Source organism: Lactuca virosa, chromosome 5 (genome assembly GCF_052849685.1).
Source record: "Lactuca virosa cultivar CGN04683 chromosome 5, Lactuca_virosa_CGN04683_v6, whole genome shotgun sequence".
Classification (NCBI taxonomy): Eukaryota; Viridiplantae; Streptophyta; class Magnoliopsida; order Asterales; family Asteraceae; genus Lactuca; species Lactuca virosa.
In genome coordinates, this window is record NC_136430.1 from 184,155,416 (window position 1) to 184,166,357 (window position 10,942).

Here is a 10,942-nt window from a genome sequence, read left to right on the forward strand (position 1 = left end):
TATGCTCTAACCAATTGTGACTAGGATGCTGACGGTCACAATTAAGATTTGAATAACCATGCAAACCCACTCAAACACCGTCGATTGATTTTTGATCTCCCATTTATGTGTCGGTTAACCACATATGATCCATCATCTTTATAATCCCAAATTAGTGTTTCGGTTAACCACACACGCTCCACTAATGAATCATAAATAATTGATGTGCGTTTTCATGGGTTAGCATACAATTTCACATTTTTCCTAATGTAACTAGAGTGAGATTTTAAAAGAATGTTGTGGTACTTTATAAATTATACTTTTAATCTTTTATCTCCTATGAAATCTGTCCGGCTACCGACCCTCCACCATACAAATGAGCGGTTGGTGAAAAAGGCACCCATTCAACGATCATTTTATAGGCGGTTCCTTATATCCCTCTTAGAGTATGACTTCATGAATGCGACCTACTATTGATTCGACTGACTTTTAGTTATGCATATAGTAATAAACATTTTATATATGTATAAGGTGTATTTTAAAACTTTTTAAAGCATAAGGTTTAAATATTAACTATCGAAATTATCATATAATTAATTAATCAATTTAAACCTATCAATAGATTTATAATTATCATTTAATTATCTTATAAATAAATATATTAAATCCATAAGGATAATTCATTTAATTAATCTTATAATTAAATATTATCTTTCCAAGACTATATCATAGTATTTAGGGTTTTTATTTTAATCATCTAAGGCATCAAAAATTAGATTTTGATAGATTTAAAAACAAATAATTACCAAAATTAACCAAACAAATCAGATTAGGCAGAAAATCTGGAATTTTCGTATTGAGCTGGAGTCACATCGTGACAGGCAGAGCATCACGACATGACCAATAGATTTTAGTAAAATCGATTTTGTTCAGTTCAACTCATGTACAATAAAAGTTAGACATACCTAGACTCTGATATGACTGATGGATTTTATAGGTTACAAGAACTATATGCTTGCGAAATTACACTTAACACTTAAGGGCACATGCAACCTCAATGATCTATGTCATAACACTTTAAATGTGACATACTATGAACAATAAAATTAACATGTACCCTAATTAAAACCATAGTATAACCAAAATACAAGAATTAGGGTTACATACCATTTATTTGTTGTAGCAAACAAATCACTTCAATCCCTTGTAGTTGTTGGTCTTGGAAAGCTTAACACCAAAAGGATAATGTCTTTAATGTCTCACACCCAAACTCTAGAACTAGATGACAACAGAGGAGAGAAGAGAGAGGTAAATTTTTGTTCACATCCCTTTAGGAAGTGAGAGCCATGAAAATAAGGACCCAGAAGGTCATATTTATAGCTACATCTCAAGGATAAACCCTGATTTGAATAATTAAATATTAGATTTAATCTATTCAAGGCAGTTATCTTTATCAGCTTCAGTAGGCTTCTAGAAACCTTAAAAGCTCCACAAAAATCGTTCAACCTATAGAACCATCTAGATTTGCCTTTCCTTGCTCAACTATGAACAATTACAATTCACCCCTTGCACCTTTAATTAATTCCGATTAATCCCGAATCAATTCAAGATTAGTTCTGATTAATAATTTATTAATCATGTAAATTAACAAATCAATTATTTAACAATTGATCTCATGTTAATTTATTAATCGCATAATAAATTAACAAATCAACTATCTATTTTCCAATTAATATATTAATCATATAATATATTAACCAATTATTTCCTCATAATTTCCAATTAGTTTATTAATCATATAATAATCTAATAAATTATCCTTGATCTACAAATGTGTTTCTAACCAAGTTCTCATTATGAGGGCAGCCTAAAAAAGTCTTTGCTTCTAATTACATGTTTATATCAATTTAGTTATGAGTTTAAACACATTAATCCAACAAGCATACTCTGCCATGTAAAATGTTCCTGAAATTAAGAAATTTAGAGATTCTCTTAGCATAAAAAACCTAACTATACTTCGGGTGCTTAGAACAATCGCAAAACATTAGAGATAATAATCGAAAAACTTTCTTTTTGGCAGTTTGAAGTCTAATAAGGGAATAAATCACTTAGTTGTTGGCTATTTGAACTCAAAAAAGACAGAATTCATTCAATAAACATCAAATTCAAACGTATCTAATCAGAAGTTGGGGGATTCAAACGTGAAAAACACAACCCTTTAGAAGAGGGTATTGGCAATTTCACAAATCTAGTTAGCAAAATATAAGGTAATCAAAATAAAAAATAAGAAAACTCATGAAAGTTTCAGAACTGGAAACAAGAGCAGGATGTAATGAGTGAATTGGAATAAAAAATTAGAAAACTTAGGAACGTTTCGGTCTTCAGGAAAACGAGAAAGACAATCGAAACCTAGTTGCGTTAGTTTCCTGTAATACATTCAGGATTTCAAGGATTCAAGAGTTTTCTCCTCGTTTTTTAAAACAACCTGAAGACATTCCATATCCTCGTCTTCTAAACTGAGTTGTAATTTCTGCCTTTACTTCAAGTTGATTCGGCGTGGACGTGACTAGTACTTCAACTAGCGGTGTATGTATATCTGGATAAATATGGGCCTAAATTCATAGGCTAACACTTAACAAGTATAATTAAAATTGATGCCCCTTACAACTTGTTGGCCTGGGCTATGGCCCAACTCGCCCAACCTTTGCGCTGACCCTGAAGACTAACATTTGATATATCTTCCAAACCAATCTTCCTTTTCATCTAATACATAAATTCACTAAATTTGATGGCCTCATAAAATGATACACCGTAATTGAACATTCTTGGATTATAATCTGGTGGCTATACATATGATAGTTGAGAACCAACTAATTGCCATCTCTTTTTATTGATAACCAAAACGAAATATTCAACTTAACTTATACTATGATATTTGAGAGGAAAAATAACACTGAAACTATTTTCATTAGAAAGTCGTTTATGACACACAATTTTCTTTAGAAAGTCGCTTATGACACACACGACTACGTGTTTGGGTCAATTGTGGTCTGGGTGGTTTTTATGGGATATTGGCTAATTTTGGTTAAATTGTGAAAGGTCATTAGCCTTTTACACTAAATTTGTAATTTTATTTTCTTATATATATATATATATATATATATATATATATATATATATATATATATATATATATATATATATATATATATATATATATATATATATATATATATATAGTAGGAGCGTACCCGCGCGATGCGGCGGACGGGTGATTATGGGGCAGTGAATAGTTTCATTTTAGTGATTAGTTTCTATTTGGGAGTCGGCAGTCGATTAAATTGTTTCCCATAAGGAAAATAGTTTTTTTTTTTCGAAAATCCGGAATTGGGAAACCTGCGCGATGCAGCGGACGGGTGATTATGGGGTGGTGAATAGTTTCATTTTAGTGATTAGTTTCTATTTGGGAGTTGACAGTCGATTAAATTGTTTCCCTTAGGAAAATAGCTTCTTGTCGAAATTATGGTATACTAAAAATTGCAATAGATCGACAAATATCATTTATTGACAACCATGAATTGTATTTTTGGTGGCTAATTTGCTTTTAGAAAAGTTACAACCATGTTATTATTTTTTATGTAAAGTAAATATTAATAACTTGTTATTATGGATAAAAATAAATATGTCTAATTATTTTGCCTAAAAAGTAAAAGAACGTCGTTATTGAAAAATGTGCATTCCATCTTAGTTTGGTGGACAATTTAGTTGGTTGATTTTGTGTTTGATGGAATTTCGTTTAAGTTAGTATCATACTAATGGTCATGACATGCGGTGGTAGTGATTAGTTTCAATTTGAGCGATTGTTTTTTCTTTGTAAAATTTGTTTTCTTTCAATTAATTCAATTAGATTTGTTTATGTTTGTTAATTATCGTTTGTATCCGTTTGTTTAGATTTGTTTGCGTTTGTAGATATTTATATTGTCCTAATTTTATTCTAGAAACATATATTAAAAAGTCATATATGTTCAACATAAAGTTTTATGCTCATCGCTATGAACGGTCTTATATTATAAAAAAAATATAAAAAATAAATAATATAAAATCAAATAATTAATGTTGGATACCCAAATCTAGTTTTTGTATGTCTTTTATACTATCTAAGTGATCGAAATGTCTGCATATATTAAAAAAATGTAATTTTTTTTGTTGAAGGAAATAGAAGATGTTACGTGTATATAAATCAAAATCAAGTGAACCTATATAAAATGTCTTGTTTTTACGTCCATAAAAACTTCAAAAATAATAACCAAAATTTTAAAATTTTAAAATATTTCCTTTATCTGCAAAAATAATAACCAAAATTTTCAAAAAAGAAAAATGTCTTGTCTTATAAAGTGTGTTTAGGTATATGAGTGAGTAGGCAGTAGCTGTCATTTCCTTTATCTGAAAAAAAAAATGATGAAATACATTTATTTTATTCTCATCGGTTCATTTATCGATACATAGTAAAATAATATTATTTATATAAAAAATAAATAAAAAGATAATCAAATTCTAATTTGATATCAATTATAATTATAACTAGAAAAGATTCCCCGGCGTTACTGGGGTCGGAAGGTATTGTTTTGTAAAGTAAAGTAGCATGTTGGTTGCTTTTTGTCCGTTAATGTGAGGGTAATTTGGTCTTTTAAAATAGTAGAGACTGAATTTGTCACCATGGGTAAACCATATGGACCATTTATGTAATTTTGACGGTGGTGGTGGTGGTGATGATGACAGATGGTGGCTGGGTTTATAGTATTGGGTGAGTATTTTCTAATAAATAAAACATTAATTTTAAACCAAAAAGAAAATGTTAAATCGGGTAAACCACAGGGACCAATCGTATAATTTTGTCTAACAATAATAATGAGGGACTTTAATATATATATAATAATCAAACACACCTCTTTCTCAATTTCTAATACTTAGTTCCTTGATTGTATCATTACTACCACGGCATATTAAACAATTATTTTTAGCATTTCTTTATTATATGTTTATACAAATAATATTTGTTTTTTAAAATAACTTACAATATAATAATTAATTTTTAACATATTTAATTAATAAACGTTGTTTTTTTAATAGTACTTAACTTTTTATATAATAATAAAATAAGTTAATAAAATACAAATAATATTGTATAATATAATCCACTCACACAGTCACACAAAGCCATTTAAACATAAACTTAGTGTTACACTCTTAAGGTTTTTTGAAATAGTTTTTAGACCAAAGAACTTTTTAATCCACATTTATGTTAAAAAAAAGCTTCTACAAACTTTTGATTAGTCTTAAAAGCTCATTTTTAATTATATTTATAATAAAATAATTCATTAAATATATTCCAGCAGCAAATTGCTTCTCTTAAATAAAAATTAAATCAAGCTAATCGTGGAAATATATTCGTCTATCAAATTAATAGTTTAGTTTTTAGCACATTTCTTTAAACTGAATTTTATATATATCTTCATCATATTTCGTTTTATATAATTTAATAAATATTTATTATAAACTAAAACTACCGTTTTAAAAGAATTGTAACAATCTTTATATTAAAGACATTATATTACAACAATAGTATATGACTACTATAATTATAATAAATTACATTCATAATCAAATAATAAAAACAGAACAAACATGATGAACAAACATGCAGAGAGATCTAAAAACCAAAATTATTTATGTACACAGCAAAGAGATCTTGACAAAACCTTTTACAACAACGAAAAATAATAGCAAAAAGAACAAAGTTTATATCATATACATAACACCACATCACCATCCTAATCTCCTCTAATGATTTCTCGGTGTCCTCCGTTTTTCTCAGATATGCAATATATAAAAGAGAAGACAAACTAATATTAACGCATATTACTCAGATTTATACATACACTAAGATATTAAAAATCTAACTATTACTTTTAAAATGGTACAATTATTTCGTAACTCATGCCACGTATAAGTTAATAATAGTAATGACAAATTTGATAGATGTACATGGAAGTATTTTTTTTAAGATCATATACTTTCATTTTATATTCATTTATCTAAAAATAAATGCAATTTATGAGTTTTTAGTTCCAACCTGTATTGGAAATCCTATCGAAAAAAAATACATTATAAAAAAATATTAACAGTAACAATATTCATGAGTTATAATCCATTATATTTATTATTTTAGCAACAAAAATGACGATATTTTTTCATAAATAATAGGTGTAGAAATATAATAAAGATATTATGTAGGATCAATTTGTAAATTCCATCTGCATTACATAATCGCTATCAGGTTTGCATATGTATAACGAAAGACAATAAATTAATCATATTAATACACATCCACATATTTGTACATCCTCCATCAGATTTATAAATAGCCACAGAGTTTTATACATACACTAAGATCTAAAGCGTGCACACACAAGCATATACACATATCTGAATAATCCTAGCATAACCTATAGTTACACAATCAACAAACAATCCATCAAAAGAACCAATGTTTAAGGTAGGGCACAGGCGACCGCCGATCTCCTTACAACTTTTAAATTTTCTAATTTTCCCGGTTTCATGTCTTGATTACGAGATTTGGATCTAGTTCAACGATCAGATCCATGAACAGGTTCATGAACCAGCAAAAGAGGCGGAGAGGTCATGACCGCGAACAGAAAATGACAGAGAAGGGAAGCGATGATATCTATACGATAGCATGGTTTACTGAAGGTGAGTGGTGGTGCGGTGGTGGAGGATTATGTTGGTAATGATGGCTAAGGGTGGTAGTTCTAGGGTTTTAGAGAGAGGTTGAGACTTGTGAGAGAGTGGGGGGTGAGGAGAGAAAGTAATGATCGATCTCTATAATGTGTGAGATACAATGTTTGGGTGCAGGCAAGTATGATACATTTATAGACTAAATGTGTTGATTTTGATTGGTTGATTTTTATTTATTTGGATCACCATTTTATAAATGTATACCATTAAAATTAGATCAATGGCTCATATTTGAGCTCCTTATTTTTAAGACTTTGGTGTTAAAACTTTTAAATTTCATATTATATATGCATTATAAAGTAGTATATATATATATATATATATATATATATATATATATATATATATATATATATATATATATATATGTGTGTGTGTGTGTGTGTGTTTAGGTAGATGTATTTATGTGTGTCTATGAGTTACAAAAATGAAATGTACAACATAATACATATACAAAACCGTTTTATTGTAAAATTTGGAGGATAAAAAAAGTGAAAGCCTTATTACATAAATAGAAATTAATTTGTTCAGAAGTTGCCAATTCTGTTATAGTATTCCTACGGTAACTAAAAAAACAAAACAAGATGGACATAAGATATAGGACTAGATCTTTTACATATGACATGCATCTTTGAGATACCCATAGTTATATCCATTTAGTTTTGACGTAAAACACATCAGCATCGGAAAACCTTTCTGTTTGTTATCTTTTCATCTTAAGTATTGTATGATTGTGCAAGCAATCGGCATTATCAGACACCAAGTTAACTGGTAACAGAGAAAGAAAAGTTATCTTCATCCATGGCTCTTGAAGAGTAAGCGTCTCCTTCACTTGCATAAGATGAGTACTCCTCATCCTCTTCCCTCTCCTTCAACTCCTCTATCTTCTCAATGGCCTCTTTTATATCCCACCTCCTCGTGATATCCCACTCGCAGCAGCACATCCCAATCTTCAATAGCTTCAGCATCTCACCCTCGCCGTTCTTTGTCTCTTTCATGTCTTTATCAAAAACCTCGCCTGTCCATTCTTCTCTCACCACAGAGTTCACCCATGTCCCCAGATCTGGTTTCCCGCCCTTACCTTGGTCCATATAGTTTCCTGGAAATTTCCCTGTAAGCATCTCTAGTATCAAGATCCCAAGGCACCACACGTCTGTTTTCTTTGTGGTGCGTTCGTGTTGAGTAAATTCTGGAGACTTGTACGCCACCATGAGTTGTTGTGCGTGTTCCTTGTTTATAACGGGTATTAGAGCATAGTCTGCTAGAAGGGGATTGAAAGTATCGTCAAGAAGGACATTAGACGATTTTAGGTGACCATGAGGTAGCGACAATCGAGGAAGCTCGTGGTAAAGATAATCAAGCCCTCGTGCTACACCTTTGATTATTTTTAGCCGTGTCGCCCAATTCAATCCTGGTTCATCAGGTCTCCGTTTGACTGTATATATACAAAACAAGATAAATCAAAGAGGATTTTAAATTTTAATCCTCTCATATAAACTCCTAAAGTGATGTTTGCTCAGACATGAGTCTCTATATGTTCGAACAAGGGAAATATATTGAATGAAACACTTACCATGAAGATGACTAGCCAAGCTACCATTTACAGCAAAATCAGTGATCAAAAGCTTTTCATCTTTCTTGTAGTAGAAAGCCACAAGAGGTAGCAAATTCGGGTGTGACAAGCTTCCTAGCAATCTCATATGTGCATAAAAGTCTTCTTTGCCAGCATTGCTCATTTCCTTGAATCTCTTTACAACCACCTCTACTCCTCCCGCAAGAATCGCCTTGTATGAAGATCCAAAACTCCCACTTCCTAAAACATCAGCCGAGGCTCTAAGAAGGTCTTCCAACTCGAATTTTTCCCTATCAGTCCTCACAAAGTGAAGCTTCCCACCATTGTCAGTTCTTTTGTAAGTTTCTTGCTTGTTGTGCATCTGGATTTCAGTTCCATTCGCCTTGTAAGTATTCTTTTTTTCGGTCTTTGTTAGTTGCTGGTGTGTGTACTTGTTTTTGGGTTTCCTTCTACGCAAGACCAATAAGAGTATGGTAATGATAACCAAGACTGCAAGAAGGGATGCAATACCGATGATGATGATCTTTCGCTTGTTTAGTTTCTTTTTTACCTTACAGGGGCCAAGAGGTTTACCACAAACGTCGTTTCCTGCATGTCCCAAATCACAAATTTCCTTCTTAAAAATGTTTTACTCATTAGCTTAGTAATCAAACATTTAGTAAAACAGTATATCAAATCAATTAAATATTGCATTATCTAAAGAAAATAGTATTGATGGAAGACTTTCGAGATGTATGAAAAGGCATTGATATTGTACAATTACCTGCAAATGACTTTGGATCCTGGTTGCTGAGCCCATTAGGTATTGAACCATCAAGTTTATTGTTTGCAAAATTTACTATCAGATCTTTCTGCTCAAAATCTGGTATCTCTCCTTCAAACGCGTTGTTCTGAAGCTGCAAATCCACAAGGATTGGCAACTGTGTAAGAGATATTGGAATTTTACCCGTGAAACCATTATTCCCCAATTCCACTTTCCTCAAGTCACTCATTCCCGAAAAAGCGTCTACTCCTATCTCCCCAGAAAACTTGTTATGTGAGAGGAAAACCCCATGCAACGCGCCAATTTTACCCACGTTAGGGATTGAGCCCTCAAAGCTATTATTAATGAAACTTAACGTTCTGATACTGGTTACCTCAGCCAACGTGTCCATATCTATCGTCCCTCCTAAACCCATGTTCTCGAGCTGTAACCCAAACACATTTCCATTTTTATCACAGATCACTCCTTTCCAGTTTTCTTTTAGACCATTGCAAGGTGGAACAGTATCCGACCAGTCACTTAGTTCCCCGACGTTGGTGAGTGAGCCTCTGAACTTTATTAGCCTTGCATGGTCTTGTTCGTCGGATATAACTGGTGACCATGTTAGTGAAAGGAGAATCGTGAGGAGTGGAAGCCAATACGGTGGCCTGAAACATGCCATATGTGGCAAAAATTGGAAGGAACAACAGAAGTTGGGCTGTATTAAGTGCTTTTCGGTGGGCGATATCACATATAATGTGTCGACGTCAGGGAAAAAGTGGAGGGAAATGGTTGAAGGGCTGAAATACTGAGGTTTTTATGGGAAAAAGACAAGGTGTCAAGGGGTGAAAGTCCCAATGTCTTGGGATTGATTCTTCTCAGCTGTTTTCTTGAAAGCCGGCAAATATTTATGCCATATGTTTGAGTTATAACCTCTAACCGCTAGAACAGATCAAACTAAAGTTTATGATCAGTTTTGTTTCATTCGATTCTGAAGGTGTTTTGTGTGGTTGTTTATTTATAATGTAAAATGAAGGATAATTTGGCCAACAGTTTAATTCAATCCGGAGTAAATTAGACGGATCAACCTTCTAGTCGCTATCGATCCTGTTATGATATAAGAAAAGCATGGAAACACAAAGCCAAGACAATTTTGATGGAGAATTATTGTTATCAATGTTCCCTTGTTTGATTTTGTCCGTTGACTCTTGTGTTGGTTGGCCTCATCGCCATAGATTTCAGTGTTGTTTGTATTTGTAACTTAAAGAAACAAGAGAAGTTGCATTCACACTATATATAAAGTCTTTATTTACTAACTTAGTGTTGTCTGTCTTTTCGTTAGATACAACGTGTAAGACCAGCCACATCGGGCTGACCAACATCTTGCAAATAAAACACTTGCATATGACAATTTGCTAGCAAAGTAGATGCCACCTTTCAAAATTTGAAAGAGTTGTTGCATTGCCACAGGTAGATATGCAAGCAAAGTAGAATGCCATCTTTCAATTCTTTAAGGGATTGAGACCTTTTCAAACATTTGTTAGGGCTAGGTCAATGGTACTTTAGCATTATTAAACTGCTAACTACATCCTATTTTATTTATGCTATTTATAAAGAATATGTATTACATAGGAATGGTTATCTTTTAGTCTAATTCATCACCTTTTTTTTTTTGGAAGTTCTATGATCTCATATTCTCATGAAATGGTATGTTGAATGTTCGGTTTTTCACAACCTTATATATAATCCAAAAATATCCTATAAATAACATGATTTTATAGTTGACAAGTTTTATTTTTTGGTCTAATTAAGTCGCAATTAAGATGAATTTC

General features: G+C 31.8%; 1 protein-coding gene across 1 annotated transcript; it reads right to left on the reverse strand.

Annotated features, from left to right (window-relative positions):
- Positions 1-7,352: 7,352 nt before the first annotated feature.
- On the reverse strand, positions 7,353-9,796 carry LOC145115628 (pollen receptor-like kinase 4). The gene is made up of 3 exons (XM_079051969.1): positions 9,132-9,796; positions 8,369-8,956; positions 7,353-8,230 (listed from the first exon to the last, which is right to left on the reverse strand). The coding sequence occupies exons 1-3, from the start codon at positions 9,790-9,792 to the stop codon at positions 7,560-7,562; spliced, it is 1,920 nt and encodes a 639-aa protein (XP_078908095.1). The 5' UTR covers positions 9,793-9,796; the 3' UTR covers positions 7,353-7,559.
- Positions 9,797-10,942: the final 1,146 nt, after the last annotated feature.

What these genes read in the sequence shown, in the direction of transcription:
- LOC145115628 (XM_079051969.1), bottom strand. Translation starts at nt 9,792, where the DNA reads ATGGCATGTTTCAGGCCACCGTATTGGCTTCCACTCCTCACGATTCTC. An exon ending in GGATCCAAAGTCATTTGCAG is followed by an intron (nt 8,957 to 9,131) that starts GTAATTGTACAA and finishes TGGGACATGCAG; the next exon opens with GAAACGACGTTTGTGGTAAA. An exon ending in CTTGGCTAGTCATCTTCATG is followed by an intron (nt 8,231 to 8,368) that starts GTAAGTGTTTCA and finishes GTATATATACAG; the next exon opens with TCAAACGGAGACCTGATGAA.